Source organism: Bidens hawaiensis, unplaced genomic scaffold (assembly GCF_021521415.1).
Source record: "Bidens hawaiensis isolate Kalapana, Puna unplaced genomic scaffold, B.hawaiensis_p1.1 tig00001692_1, whole genome shotgun sequence".
NCBI classification, from domain to species: domain Eukaryota; kingdom Viridiplantae; phylum Streptophyta; class Magnoliopsida; order Asterales; family Asteraceae; genus Bidens; species Bidens hawaiensis.
Genome location: NW_027491096.1, coordinates 538,369 through 554,709, shown reverse-complemented (window position 1 = coordinate 554,709; position 16,341 = coordinate 538,369). Strand labels below are relative to the sequence as shown.

General features: G+C 35.3%; 1 protein-coding gene across 1 annotated transcript; it reads right to left on the bottom strand.

The window, feature by feature from the left end:
• Positions 1-12,879: 12,879 nt before the first annotated feature.
• Positions 12,880-13,296, bottom strand: LOC143594425 (uncharacterized). The gene has a single exon (XM_077073748.1). It carries the CDS (start codon positions 13,294-13,296, stop codon positions 12,880-12,882), a length of 417 nt encoding a protein of 138 aa, XP_076929863.1.
• Positions 13,297-16,341: the final 3,045 nt, after the last annotated feature.

Below are 16,341 nucleotides of genomic sequence, written 5' to 3'. Positions count from 1 at the left end.
TTCAATTCAGAGTATAATTCAGCGGAAAACCATAATTAATAAAATAATTTCCCAAAACTCGGGAATAATGCCCAAAAACCAATTTAAATATATTTGATAAAACTTTTAAAAAGAAATGTTTAATATTTAAATCTTCCATCCAAGTATGCCCTTCACCGTCCAAGTAACTTCATGCACGTCTAAGCAGTAAGGCATCCTTCTCCTAACCTGAAAACTCACACTAACATGCACACAAAGTCAGCTTGAGCTGAGTGAGTTCAAGTTTTAATAAATAATATCAATGATTAATAATCATAATAGTCATTCTAAGAGTTTAAAAGTAAAAAAGGATTCATCACTTAAGCCATCATCATCGATAAATAATCATCCTTATATATATATATATATATATATATATATATATATATAAACATCTTTATAAGTACATCCCTATATATACATAAATATATATATATATATATAACATCCAAGTAATAACATCAGGGTCGAGCAAACGTACAACCCAAACACGTAACATCTCATCAACGTATGCAAACACAAAGTAGGCATCTGTAACATCCGTAGTCGATAACGACTACTAACATCGCCAAATATTGGCCATACAATAATACATACATACATACGATAGTATCATCTCAAGGCCTACCCTATACAAGTAAGCCCATCCAAAATAGTTTTAAACAATCCTAGCCCAAAATCATAAAAGAGTAAAAAATGGGGCATCATGAACTCACCTGACACAAGACATGTATTCACCCCGAGCTAGGAAATCCCTAAGTAATCCCAAAACTCAAACACCTGTCGGTTTACATACAAACATTACAATTCACATCGAAAGGACTCGTTTATCCTACGAGATGCTCTAACGTGGTTCTAGTTACCTAAAGCCTCGATCTTATCAAACTCAATCATAACAGCCCCCGGGGCCTTACATTCCCCATGTAAGGCCCCGAACCCCGGGAAACCCCACAGTTGGTAATCATACAAAACACTTGAGAAATTAAATAAACTTAAAAACAATTCTTTGCATTAAAATAGCATTACAGAGTATAATTTGGCGGAAAACGTAAATATATGAATAAGTTCCCAAAATCAAAATTAATTATAACATTTAAAAGTCTTTTGAAATAAAAGGTTTGTAAGTAATTCTTCATTCCAGTATGCCCTTCACCATCCAAGTAGCTCCGTGCACGTCCAAGCGATAAGGCATCCTCTTCCTAACCTGAAACTCACACTAACATGCACACAAAGTCAGCTTAAGCTGAGTGAGTTCAAGTTTTAAATAAGTAGCAACAGTTTTAATAATCATTCCAACGGTTTTAAAACGGTAAACGGAAGTACATCGGTTAGGTCACCACATTCAAATAAATAATCATCCTTACGTATGAGCATCTCTATACGTGCATTCCTATATATATCACTATATATATATATAACATTCAATAATAACATTCAGGGCCTAGAAAACGTACAACCCAAACACGTAGCATTCAGTGCATGCAACCACAAAGTAGGCATACGCAACATTTAGTAGTCGAGATGACTACAAACATTCAGGGTCGAGCAAACGTACAACCCAAACACGTAACATTCGGCGCGTGCAAACACAAGGTAGACATACGCAACATTCAGTAGTCGAGACGACTACAACATTCGCCAAATAATGGTCATTCTAAATATATATATACATACACATTCCATAACATTCCAAGGCCTACCGATACTAGCAAGCCTATGTAAAACCATTCAAAACATTTCATCAAGTAAGAAAAACACTTAGGTGTGCATGCTAGCCCAAAACTTAAAAAGAGTTAAACGGGGCATCGAGAACTCACCTGAAATCAATCTAACACTTGCAACGAGCTAGGAAAATCCCTAAGTGCACAATCACAAGCAAGGGCCTGTAAATTATACACAACACGTTACTAAACTAGACCATAAGAACACTCTTGCCTAATGGGCCGTTCAAGCCCAACACTTTGGCCCAAGGCCCAACAACTTGGCCCAAGGCCCAACACTTGGCCCATGCCCAACAACTTGGCCCAAGGCCCAACACTTGGCCCAAGGCCCAACAACTTGGCCCAAGGCCCAAGGAAAATCAATTCGGGTCGAATGCGCGTGCAATAAACCTTAAAACCATTTGTTAAATGAATCAGCCCAGAATGGACCAAATTCCATTTTAAATCTTTTCATTCGTCAAGATTATGTCACCCGAGTTGATAGGGTTGACGGTTACTTTTTACAACTTTTACTTTACCGTTTAAACGAAAATTCGCGCACCGCCGACTTGATTGACGAAGCACTAACCACAACAGCCCCGAGCATAAAAAAAATAATTTTTCCACAGCCCTTAAACTCCCCTAGGGCCATGCAAACTGATTCGGTTGGTCATCCAACTGATTAACGCATCAAACTCAACAATTCTAGACAACCAAACATAACAATCAAACTACAACTAGTTAATCAACTTAACGAACACCTAAGATCATGATCTTTAAGTATGATATACGGGACATACCTAGGAAGATTGTGGTGCAAAAACTCACTTCAAATAGCTCCGACAAGAACACAATTGAACATCCACCGGTTAAGCCTAAAACGAACTTATCGATCAATAACGAGTAAAACGTGTAAATTTTAGCATGCGAAGATGCATTTAATTACATAGGATAACCTTTGAAATAAATTATTAAATTTTTACCAGACTTAAATAAATGTCTTATGTTTATAAAAATATTTTTATTATATTTTTCTATTGGACACAAAAATAAAAATTCCTCCAACACAGCAAGGAACGTGCAGCTATTTCAGTGCGCAACAAAATGGTTTTATTTTTATAAAATTCATTACCGAACCAAATTAAACGATTCCAATTAGGTTTGATTCCTAACTCAAAATACTAACTTCCAGAAGTGGAACCAACCAATTTGGACCTGTCGAAAAAAGGTTATGACGTCGGGAAGACAGACTAGAATCCGTCATCCCGCATCAGCTTTGACACTCGATTTTATAAATTCATAAAAACCATTCAAATCTCATCCAAAAATTACGTATTATACCTTTCTGGAAACTAGACTCAAAGTAGAACATCATGGAATCAAGAATAAATCAAAAATAGTGTATTATCATCGCGTTACAGACCCTACAATAAAGGTATACGAATCTGTCAGCAAACTGATATCATCAAAACTCAACCTTAACGACCAATAAGCGCGTTAATATGATCAATTAAGGTGTAAAAGACATGGGGAATCATAAAACCGACCTTGAATTGAAATTTTCACGGCTGAAACATGGCGGGGCAGAAGAAAAACGAGCAGGGGGGTCTTGAGGTCCGATCTGCAGCTAGAAGGGTTAGGGGTTAGGGTTTATTTGTTTTATGATATAAAAAATAGTTACATCCAAGTCCCTCCAAATTGAAGTGTAAGGCAAAATGGAAGGAAAAGTTAAGTTCTTTAACGTACAGGAAAAACGTAAAGGCTTCCGAGAAACGTCGAATAAATCCCGATAATTATACATACTCTACAAGCTTTAGTTCTTGGAACCGGAATTAACGGGTGTTACACCCCAAATCGACCCTTAGATACTCCCGAGAATAAGGAATTCCCAATTTACCCCCGGAAGCACTAGGTGACACTAACACAAGCGTCTAAGTGTCGTTTAGGCCATTAACATCCAACTCAGCCCGGTGTGGACCCAATATGACAAAATCACAGCCAACAAGTCCACACGATGACACTACACGGGTGAAATGGGTCGGTAACTCGCAAGTACAACGCACCAACTATTCAATAAACGCAATTGCGCGTTGTACCGACCCGTTTGAGTAACCAACAACCAATTCAGCCCCATAACTTATAAAAATGATTTTTCAACAGCCCGTACATCAAACCAAGTTCCCCCGAGCTGAATTGGTCGTTAATCACTTCAAACCTCGCGTTAAACGCATCGAACTACAATTCTAGTCAACCGAACACTAACAATCAAACTACAACTAGTGGACCAATCTAACGAACACCAATGAACATGATTTTTAGGTATGATATACTACACATACCTAGGAGGATTTTGGTGTAAAAACCTCACTCAAAACAGTTCCGGAAATGCACAATTGGACAGCCACCCGATTAGCCTACAACAAGCCATTAATCGATCAATACGCGTGTTATAACGACCAATTATGGTGTAAAAGACTTGGGGAATCGTAGGACTAAACTTTAATTGATGTTTTATGCTCACACCATGGCTGGAAAGAAGAAAATCGCAGGGGGGGCTATGAAGCTGTCGATCGGACCAAGCAATAGGGTTAGGGTTTTTTTTTTTGTTTATTGTTATAATATAAAATTGTTTCATCCTAGCCCCTCAATTTGAAAGATATGGCAACTTGAAAGGAAAGTTAAATGTTTTAACGTATCGGGATGACGAAAAGGTTTCCGGGAGGTGTCGGTTAAATCCCGAGAATTGTACATACTTTACAAGCTCCCAATCCTTGAACCGAAATTAACGGGCGTTACATTATCATTACTAATTTAGTTAGTAAGATCATGGGTTAAGGGCTTAAACCATTTTACGGGTCACGAGTTATTCAAAAATTCATGTATTATGGGCTTAAATCAGTTTTTGGGTTCTAAAAGTTTATTAGTTATCTAAAATGGTTTGGGGATCATAACCCATAAACCCGAAAACTCACTAATATCGGACTCAACATTTCCCGAAAACTCTATAAAATCCCGTAAACACCCAAATACTGAAAACCCACTATAAGCCGGAAACTGGCCATTCCCAAGAATCCACAATTCCCGAGAACTAATACGAGGACTAAGGTTTTACCGGAACTTAAAAATCCTTACCCCTAAATGTTTTTGCTATTAACTAATTAAATGTTTTGTAAACACTTAAATGTCATAAAGTTTTACAAAACGTAAAAGCCATAACATGAATGAATTTTTTATGTATCACTAATGCCCAAAGGTGATGTGTTACATTTACCCTATCACTCAAGTCTAACTAAAGCTTTGTTAGTTTTGCCTGATATGATACAAATGTCTTACTTTTGCCTAACGGTGATGTGTTACATTTATATCCAGCAAAACTAGCCCATGCATAATTAAAATAATTGTCTCACTTATGCCCAAAGATGGTGTGTTACAATTGTTTTGCACACATACTTAAATAAATTTTCATTCTGCCCAAAGGTGATTTATTTTTTATTTAAGTAGAACTTTTAATTATAGTCTATTAGTTTGATGTTAATAATAGGCATATCACATCTTCAATAAAATATAATGATCATCACATTAACGATCCTTCATTAATTGAATAACCATAAATTTTAATCTGTCTTACTTTAATATCCCATAGCGATATTCACTATAACTATCTTCTATAAATAACTATCTCATCCAAATCATCCACTCTTATATTAAAACATAATATGAGTGTTGCATCATAAAGAGTTTCAATAACATTTAGCTCTACTTATTTTTTTACTATCTTTCAAGATATGATATGATAATCCTACAGCTCTAATAACAGTTATTCTATTAAAAATTAGAGCATAACAAATGAGATTAGTCAAACATAATGTTTCTTATAATAATAAAGAACTCATTTAAATAAATATTATCACTAGAGTTATTCTATATTCAATTTTTCCTAAGACTAATCAAAATAAATCTTAAGAGGCATGCATTTTTCTTTCTAAATGCTAATTATAAGGTTAAATGGCATCCCTGAATACATCATAATGCATAATACCGTAACCCACAAAATTAAGGGCTCACAAATGGAATAAATTAAATATTCCACTTGTACAATCTGACACCCTAAGAATCGACTATAACATTCAGAAGTAGCAAAGGAAAATGGATGTGTTAAAGTGGCAAGGGTCACCACAGTTATAGAAAGTCCGCATTTGATTCACAGGTTAGGCATATTGCACGGGACGAGGATTTGGTTGAGCAAACCTTTGAGGAGCAATCGGCACACTAACGGTCTCACCAAGTGGTGCAAAGATGCCAAAACTAGTTACAATGATTGCTTCAACGGCAAGCAGCATGAGCGGGATGATGACGTCGACAGATTTTGCAAAACGGATGGGGTCCATTATAGGGTTTTCAGAGAGATGATACAGGGTTAAGTTGGGTTGAGGTGCAGCTCGTTGGGTTAGCGCGCAATTCTTGCGCTTCTAGCCATGGTGGCTTGAGGGATGAGCAGTCATCTTACTGCTAGAGGTTCCAGAAGAATGACGCTTAACGTAACGGAAAGACATTTTGCGAACAAGGGTAACAAAAATCATGAAACTCATAATACTATATGGTATAAAAAATCTTTATTAAAGTTTGTTAAATATGAAAATCATAAAAGTAATAATAAGCGTTGTGTGGAATTTAAAGTTTTCATGAACCACCATAGACGCTTAGATTCCAACACAAAAATCAAAATGCGTAATCAAATCAAACCGAAAGCTGGGTATTCGTGTATCGCCACGACTTGACAGACTTTCAGTTATAACACATTATAAAACATTGAGGGTCGGAGTCACACGTCGTATGAACCACCATGACTTGTAAGGCATCCTTAGGAGTATAACCATATTCTTTTCACAAAGAGAACATGGTCATGTTGAAAGCTTAAAGTGTTGATTTGTATGGTGTTTGGTCTGGTATGCTTTAGCCTAACAGGTTTCATACAAGCAATCAGGTCTCGCGTCTGATTGGGATATATATGCATTGCTTATTCTTAAATTTCAATAACCTTGGTGTCAAGAATTTAGAAAACAAGCAAGTACCCCTTTTAGTTAGTACATACCCGCTACGTAGAACCATCTTTAAGAAGAAGAAATATTGAAAATCAAGAAATTGTTGAAAATGTTTGAAAAATCTTTGTTTTAGGCATAAACCTTGAACTTGTGTGTATCCTTGTGTACATGAGGCGTAAACGAATCAATAATAATAAAATATAAAGCATGTGCATTGATCAATCAAATAGGGCCCATATAATTTCCAATCATGCAACCTAAACAAATAAATAAAATAAGCTACAACTAACTAGAACACTACGTCTAATGTCCTATCTTTTAGTCACGACTCTGATACCAATCTGTAACAACGACGTACAGATTGCTCAAAACACATGTGACACTATTAAGTAACAATATTATCATTAATTATTTTAAACATCAGATACACAAATTCATAAACAAAGAAACACACTTATTATCAGAAAAGTAAAACAACTTATTCATTTATTAAATATAACCTAAGTACTAATGTTCTCCATGTCTCATCCTCCAAAGTCTGTACATGTAGCATATATATAATATAAAGGTCAACTAGACAAATAGTTGATGAGTCCACACAAGTATTGTTCATATATAATAATAAAGCCACACAATTCCATGTGACATGTATAATAATCGCGAAAGTAAGGTTCTTTCCGGTTGGTAACTACCAACGTACTCGGATAATGAGGGCCTTTTCCACTCATAAAAAATGGTCCTGAGTGCAAAGGGGGGCATATGATCATACATATTGAGTCTACCACGTGCAAGTAAGATTTGAGCAAACAATCAAGTAGCACACAAGTCCATGAAATAAATTGTAATTAGTAAATGATAAGTAAGCAATTGTTTTGATAGGATATATATGTTACCCCCAAAGTGTAAAAGCGTTAAAATGGGGGTGTTAGAAACTCACCTTTGAAATTGAAGATTAAATAGAAACAAAAGCTGAAAGCGCGTTAAAGGAATCGAAGCGGTTGAATCTAACGAACTATAATTAAAAATACAAAGTTAAAAACTAACTAGTAGAATTATACAAGTTAAATAATTTAGTTTTACGAATTATGCATTAGTTATATATATGTGTGTATTGTTCTATGTAATTTTATATTACAACATTATTTTTAAGCTCTAACAATTTATTTTATTTTAATATTATTTTAATTGCTAGCTTATCACTAAATTTTGAATTATATTATTTGTAGAGGACGGATTCTACCTGTATAATTTTATTCCTGAATACAATTACGTTAGCATATTAAGAATATTTACGAAAAGGAAACTATTATAATACTAATGGTTTTCCTGAAAACTTTATAGGATATGAAAAGTTAGCTTTGAAAATAAAAGTTGATAAAAAAATTATAACTAATTTAAGTTAATTTAAACTAATTTTATTTAATTTATAATAATTTTTAGCAATTTTATGTAGTTTGTATAATAAAGGAAAAATGGTTTTAGAAAAATATAATCAAAAATGGTCTAACTCGGGTTCGAACTCGGGTCTCATAGACCACAGCCAAGAGAGTTGACCAGTTGGACCAGTTTACTTGATGATATTAGAATAGAAACAATATTATTTAAACACACTCTCAAATTCATCATCTTTCTCACAAACCCTAGATTTTCTGTAAAATGGTTCCATGTACGATTAAATTGGGTTAGGGGTTTTATTATACGATTAAAAACAATCATAATGCATATATTGATTGCCTGGAAATGTTATGGATTGATGGTGAACGGAGTTTGGTCGGAGTACCAACTTGGACGAGCGATTTCATGATTATAGAGTGTATTTTAGTTGAATTTGAAGTTATGGGCAAGTTTAGTCGATGAAGTAGATGCTTTATATAGGTTTAATTGAAACGTAGGGCCTTGATTGATCATTATTGGAATTTTAATATAATTCCGGCTGGTTATCAGATTTGATTACCTATTATTAGTTATTGTTAGCATGTTATGAACGATGTTTATGATATTCCATTATAGACAAAAGGTGTTACGAGTCTTAATTGGTTTAAACGCGGGTTTTAATAGGTTTTTAAGGTTGTCGGAAATTTTTTCTGTTCGCCGAAGGGGATCGCCGGGAAAACATGAGGGTAGCGGGGGGTTTGCGCTGGGTTGGTTAAAATATTATTAATTTAAATAAATTTACACAATATCCCCTGAACGTTCAAGTCCTTTTAGAATAAGAATTAAAATATAATTACCAATTGATCCATGAACATTGAAAGGTGTTAACAATGGAATAAAAGTTATAACATTGGATATTTTACTAATTGTTTAAATCTTATAAAAACTTCAAACCTCGGAATTTTGTTAATTCATCAAATGAATAGAAAACAAACAAACGATTAGCTTAAATAATCGAGAATGTTATATTATTGATGAACGATGAAAAAGAATGCATCAAAACAACAAAACGGGTCGTTTTAACGAATACAAATACAAATAATAAAAAAATGATAAATGTCACAGCATTCCCTACTTTTGTAAACTTCATCCCTAAATTAAGTAGAAGAATCCATATAAAAAGATGGGGATACTTAGTTTGCATTTGGTTTACAAGCTCCCAAGTGAAGTCAGCGACATGCTTGGATTTCCAACGAGCCTTTACCAAGGGTATACGGCAACGTTTGGTTTCTGATGCGCTTAAAGTGGTATATAAAAATATTGCAATTAATCGACCTAGCACAACGAGTAATAAAAACCTAAAATACCGTAAACCAACCACTAGCAACAAGCAAGTGAACCTATCGGATGTAGAATAGCTATGGGAAGTCCGGGAATATCAAACCCTAGAGACACTTATTAAATCAACGAAACTAGATTCTAAAAGCTAATTAAATTAATAATTAAGAAAAAGAATATTTTTAGATTTTTATTTATTTTATTTTAAAACTAATTGTTATTTATACAAATCAATTAAGCTAAAGTAACTAATAAATTAAACTTAAATTCTAAGACTTAGATGAAAACACTAATGAGAAAGGCGTTACCTAGGCAAGGAATCCAAATTGTGATGACTCGGGCTTTTATCGGTTACGGGAAAATGCTACTTGAACCGGGAATCTAAAAATATAAACCCTAGGAAACCTAATAGATCCCTAATCACTCTCAAGGTGTCACCTAAGAGGAAATCCTAAAGATCATGTTAAAGCACCGGCTTATTGGCTCACCTGTCAGTTCACCAATTATGATTAATTACCCTAAAAAATAGCTAACCCATCGATTTCACTATCTCAATGCACCTAAGTACACGGGGTGGTCTAGAAGAGATCTAAAGGACACGGGTAAACATTGAAACTAAGGAAAACTAGGCTAACTTCCTGTCAGACAATTTAACCTAAAACCCTAATAACAAAGACAAACCCGACAACTTATCACCCGTCAGATATCTAAGCAAGTAAGAATATAAACTTTTAATAATATGCTAAAAATCAGTTTCTATGGTGAATCAGCTCAATAAACCATTAGAAGGTTGCAAACACACAGTAAACAACCCTAACATGCACCTATAATCGAAAGACATTCAATCAAGCGACATGTGAAACATTCATTCAAGCGCAAATCAGAAGTAAATACGCATAAATAACATCCAATAAATCTGATCGAAACTTTTAATTAACCAAAATCCAATAAACAATTCCCGAAAACCGTTTAAACCCTTAATCAATCACAAAACATCAATCCAAGCCTAGATAACTAAAAAGGTTTAGCCAATAGTCAAGCTCAAAACAATAATAAAATAAATTGGTTCAACTAGTTTCATAATAAAAATAATAAGCTTAAACCAATAGAACCGTGTTTAGATGAATAGGTGTGAACCCGAACCCTCCAAAAGCTTGATGCAATCTTCTTTGAATAATAATAATGTTAGTGGTGGAGTGAGGACCCATCAAGACTTCTCTTTCTTCTGCCTCCTATTCTTCTTCTCGTCCTCTTTTTTATGTGACAGCGGCTCTCCTGTTCACCCTTCAGGTCTTCCATCAAAATAGAATATATAATGCAATAATATGGCTGCTTCCATGGGCCCTGCCCAATTGTATGACAAAACAAAAGAATCACGAAGTTGCTTTTATTATTATTGTTGTTGTTGTTGTTGTTGTTGTTGTTATATATTACGTAAATTTCTTTCTTTTTCTTTTTTTTTTCTTTTTCTTTTTTTTAAATACTTTAAATATAATTATAATAATAATTGGTATAATATATCATATGCTCGAATCGTCATTCGTCGGTCTCAAGTTTAGTAAAAGTGTTCCATTTTAGCTCATTCTTACTTGAAACCATTAAACTCACATGTGAACCAAATATTAATAGTATTCAATAAAAACATGGCTCAAAAGCACATAAAAGTAGAGAATATTTATATAAAAATATGTATATTTTAGACCACATCAAATATTCCCACACTTAAATCTTTTTCGTCCCTGAAAAAGCTATTTGCAATGAAATCATAATCGGAAAACTGATTTTCAAAACATTTAGGTTACTTTAATTAATAATAGATAAACGCAAAAACCGCGATTGCCGATATTGTTCTCCACTTAAACCCAGCCACCAACCTATCAGGCCCCCCATCATATTCAGTGATTAAGTTCAAGTGATATCAATAAGCCTATGGGTCTCACACCTAAAGAGTTACAAATCCACTTACCCCTATCTCAAGCATAATCAAGACAATATAAACCGGGTTGAAGCAGACTAGTTCAACCTATCACCGTAAGCTAAAAACCCTTTAATGGTAAGAAGAAAATGCACTTAGGTGGAATTTAGATGGATGAATGGTCAAGTGAGGTCGTACGAGCAATTCCTAAACCTAAAACTATATTAGCGGATTTCGGCCCAACATTGTTTCACCCGAGCGGCAACCCAGTATATGACGGTCTCAGGCCTCCATTAGTATTTCCTAAAAATATTTATTGACTAAGAACTTTCAAGACCCAATAGTGTATCCTCATAGTCACCATCCCCTTGGTAACACGTAAGCTCTCAACCCCGTCTAGTATGTGCCTTTTGGCCTCTTTTTCTATTACTTGATTTTTATTTATTATTTTTTTTTTTTGTGAATGCTTCTTTGGCATTTGCAATACTTTCTCATTCACTTTACTTTCAAAATATTTGCACATATTTGACGTTCGTGCAACAAAACTTTGTGCTCGTAGGCATCTTTTACCTAAATATATAACTATTTCTAAGCTCGTATAAATGATGGACATGGTCGGGCGCCACCACTCTTTATTTATTTTCATAAAACAGAGTGGGGTACTAAATTTAAATGCATGCAATTCTCACCACCTCAAGGTTTAAAGATTAAGGGAATACTCGCTATGCCTTATTGAATTTTCAGCTTCATTATCCCCCCTCAAGATGAGAACCCACAAGGTTTATGACAATTAGGTATATTAATAATAATCAGGGGGAACCTTTCAAGGCTAGCTGGGCCTACCGACACATCCCAAATTAAGTACGCTTTCTATATTTTTATATCTCATATATATTAGTAGTTTTAAAAACCAATCCCCAATTTTTTCTATCATTTTCCATTTTTTCGCAAAATATTTAATTCAAGGGACACACTTTTTTTAATTTTTTTTTATTTTTTTTTTACTTTTTTTTAAACTACCTAAAAAAACGTCAGTTTCCCGTCCCCACACTTAAATTTCACATTGTCCTCAATGTGAGACAGAAAAAAGACAAAAATAAAGCAGAAATAAAATAAAACAAAAAATAGAGAAAATGGAACAGACTCCCCCGGTAATACGGCAGTGATCTTCATAAGTCAAGTTCGGATAAAGCGACCGTATAGCATTTCATTCGCGGCCGCAGCTTTTGGGTCCCCTTTACAATCAAATATGCTCAGAACGCCCATGTCCGAATGGAGATTGAGTACGAACGTTAGCATCCAAGCCTGCAAAACAAAGCTCAAAGCACCCAAAGCAGACATCAAACAGACTCTAAAACTTAAAACTGACTCAAAACACAAAAATAAAAGAAAATAAATACAAACATATACAAACTCTACACTCGGATAGTCACCCGAGGTCCTATCCCTATCAATCAATCAACCAAGGGATGTCGAGGTGAAACACGTCCTCCTAAACCGAATCAATTGGCCCACCAATATAATGCTTCAACCTATGGCCATTCACCTTCCATGCTCTTCCCTCCTGATCAACTAACTCAACCTCACCGTGCGGGAATGCCGCCTTCACCGTATAGAGACCTACCCATCTCGATCTAAGATTACCTGGAAATAACTTCAGATGGGAATTATAAATCAACACCTCATCCCCACACTTGAACTCTTTTACCTTTTTCAACTTCCTATCATGCAACGCCTTCGTACGCTCTTTGTATCTCCACGACCTCGCGTATGCATCATCTCCCAGCTCCTCTATCTCATGAATTTGGAGATACCGGTTTTTCGCTGCTTGGGTTAAGTCAAGATTAACGGATCTCAATGCCCAACGCCCTATGCTGTAACTCAACCGGCAGGTGACACGTTTTCCCATAAACCATCCTAAAGGGGGTGGTCCCAATAGGCGTTTTAAATGTTGTGCGGAAAGCCCAAAGCGCGTCATCCAACTTATCGGACCAGTCCTTGGGGTTCTTGCCGACAGTTTTCTCTAGAATTCGCTTAACGCCTCGGTTTGCATTCTCCACTTGCCTGCTCGTCTGTGGGTGATAGGCGGTGGAAAACCGATGGGTAACCCCATACCGTGCCAACATCTTCTCCATCTGGGCATTGCAAAAATCACTGATCAAGGCCTTGGGAGTACCAAACCGACAGAACAACCTCTTCAAGAATCCTACTACAACTCGGGCGTCATTAGTGGGAAAGGCTTGAGCCTCAACCCACTTGGAAACGTAATCGATAGCCACGAGAATATATCGGTTCCCTCGAGAAGAATGGAACGGACCTATGAAATCAATGCCCCAAACATCGAAAACCTCACAAACTGTAACACCCGTTAATTTCCGGTTTAAAGATTTAAAGCTTGTAAAATATGTATATTTCTCGGGAGTTGTCCAGCATTTCTCGGGGAGGCTTCGCGTCATTCCTGTAAGTTAAATTAATTAACTTTTTCACCATGTAGCTACTTATTTCCATTTGGAGGGGCTAGAGTGCAAGATTTTTATATCATAAACAAAAAAAACCCTAACCCCTCCCTCATATGTCCGATCGGCTGCCTCCATCAGCCCCAAACCCTGCGATTTTTCTTTTTCTGGAAAATTCGTGAGCGTAAAACATCAATTAAAGGTTAGTCTAACGTCCATGCAAGTCTTTTTCACCATTAAACCCGTTATCGAACACGTTAGGGTTGAGTTTTGAAGATAACAGTTTGCTGACAGATTCGTATATGTTTATTGTAGGGTCTGTAACGCGATGATAAGCCATTGTTTTTGATCGATTCTTGTTTCCATGATGTTCTACTTTGAGTCTAGTTTCCAGAAAGGTATAATACGTAATTTTTGGACGAGATTTGAATGGTTTTTATGATTTTATAAGATCGAGTGTCAAATCTGATTCGGGATGACGGATTCTGGTCTGTATTCCCGACATAATAACTCTTTTTCGACAAGTCCAAATTGGTTGGTTCCAGTTCTGAAAGTTAGTATTTTGAGTTAGTAAAAGCACCGGCTTATTGGCTCACCTGTCAGTTCACCAATTATGATTAATTACCCTAAAAAATAGCTAACCCATCGGTTTCACTATCTCAATACACCTAAGTACACGGGGTGGTCTAGAAGAGATCTAAAGGACACGGGTAAACAGTGAAACTAAGGAAAACTAGGCAAACTTCCTATCAGACAATTTAACCTAAAACCCTAATAATAAAGACAGACCCGACAACTAATCACCCGTCAGATATCTAAGCAAGTAAGAATATAAACTTCTAATAATATGCTAAAAATCAGTTTCTATGGTGAATCAGCTCAATAAACCATTAGAAGGTTGCAAACACACAGTAAACAACCCTAACATGCACCTATAATCGAAAGACATTCAATCAAGCGACATGTGAAACATTCATTCAAGCGCAAATCAGAAGTAAATACGCATAAATAACATCCAATAAATCTGATCGAAACTTTTAATTAACCAAAATCCAATAAACAATTCCCGAAAACCATGTAAATCCTTAATCAATCACAAAACATCAATCCAAGCCTAGATAACTAAAAAGGTTTAGCCAATAGTCATGCTCAAAACAATAATAAAATAAATTGGTTCAACTAGTTTCATAATAAAAATAATAAGCTTAAACCAATAGAACCGTGTTTAGATGAATAGGTGTTAACCCGAACCCTCCAAAATCTTGATGCAATCTTCTTTGAATAATAATAATGTTAATGGTGGAGTGAGGACCCACCAAGACTTCTCTTTCTTCTGCCTCCTATTCTTCTTCTCGTCCTCTTTTCTATGTGACGGCGGCTCTCCTGTTCACCCTTCAGGTCTTCCATCAAAATAGAATATATAATGCAATAATATGGCTGCTTCCGTGGGCCCTGCCCAATTGTATGACAAAACAAAAGAATCTGGAAGTTGCTTTTATTATTATTATTATTATTATTATTATTATTATTATTATTATTATTATTATTATTATTATTATTATTACGTAAATTTCTTTCTTTTTCTTTTCTTTTCTTTTTCTTTTTTTTAAATACTTTATATAATTATAATAATAATTAGTATAATATATCATATGCTCGACTCGTCATTCGTCGGTCTCAAGTTTAGTAAAAGTATTCCATTTTAGCTCATTGTTACTTGAAACCATTAAACTCACATGTGAACCAAATATTAATAGTATTCAATAAAAACATGGCTCAAAAGCACATAAAAGTAGGGAATATTTTATAAAAATATGTATATTTTAGACCACATCAGTTTCCTTGTCTTAGCGATCCATGATTTCTACTGGTTTCTCCACAAAGTGCAATGTTTCATTAATGCGCACCTCATTAAGTGGTATGTCGAGATTTCCCTTATCTAGACATTCCTTTAGATTAGAAACATGAAACTTCGGATGAATATTTGAAAGTTCTTGCGGAATCTCGAGAGTATTAGCCACACTACAGGCATGTTCGAGAATCATGAAAGGTCCAACAAATCGAGGAGATAGTTTGCTTTTCTTGCAGAAACAAACCATACATTTCCAAGGGGATACCTTGAGAACGACACGGTTGTCGACGTTAAACTCGAGAGGTTGTCTTCGATTATCAGCGTAACTCTTTTGACGGTTACGAGCGGCTGAGAGATTTTGTTGAATCTGAGCGATTCGATCAGTAGTCTCTTGAATAAGTTCCGGACCAGTGATTTGTGTTTCACCAATTTCAATCCAACAAATAGGGGAACGACATTTACGGTCATAAAGTGCTTTAAATGTAGCCAAACCGATACTCTAATGAACACTGTTATTGTATGAAAACTCAATCAAGTGAAGATGAGAATCCCAGTTTCCACCAAAATCCATGACACATGACCAAAGCATATCTTCGAGTGTTCAAATCGTTCACTCAGATTGCCAATTAGTTTATAGGTTGTGCTA

Coding starts and splice junctions, on each gene's coding strand:
- LOC143594425 (XM_077073748.1), bottom strand. CDS start 13,296: ATGGGAAAACGTGTCACCTGCCGGTTGAGTTACAGCATAGGGCGTTGG.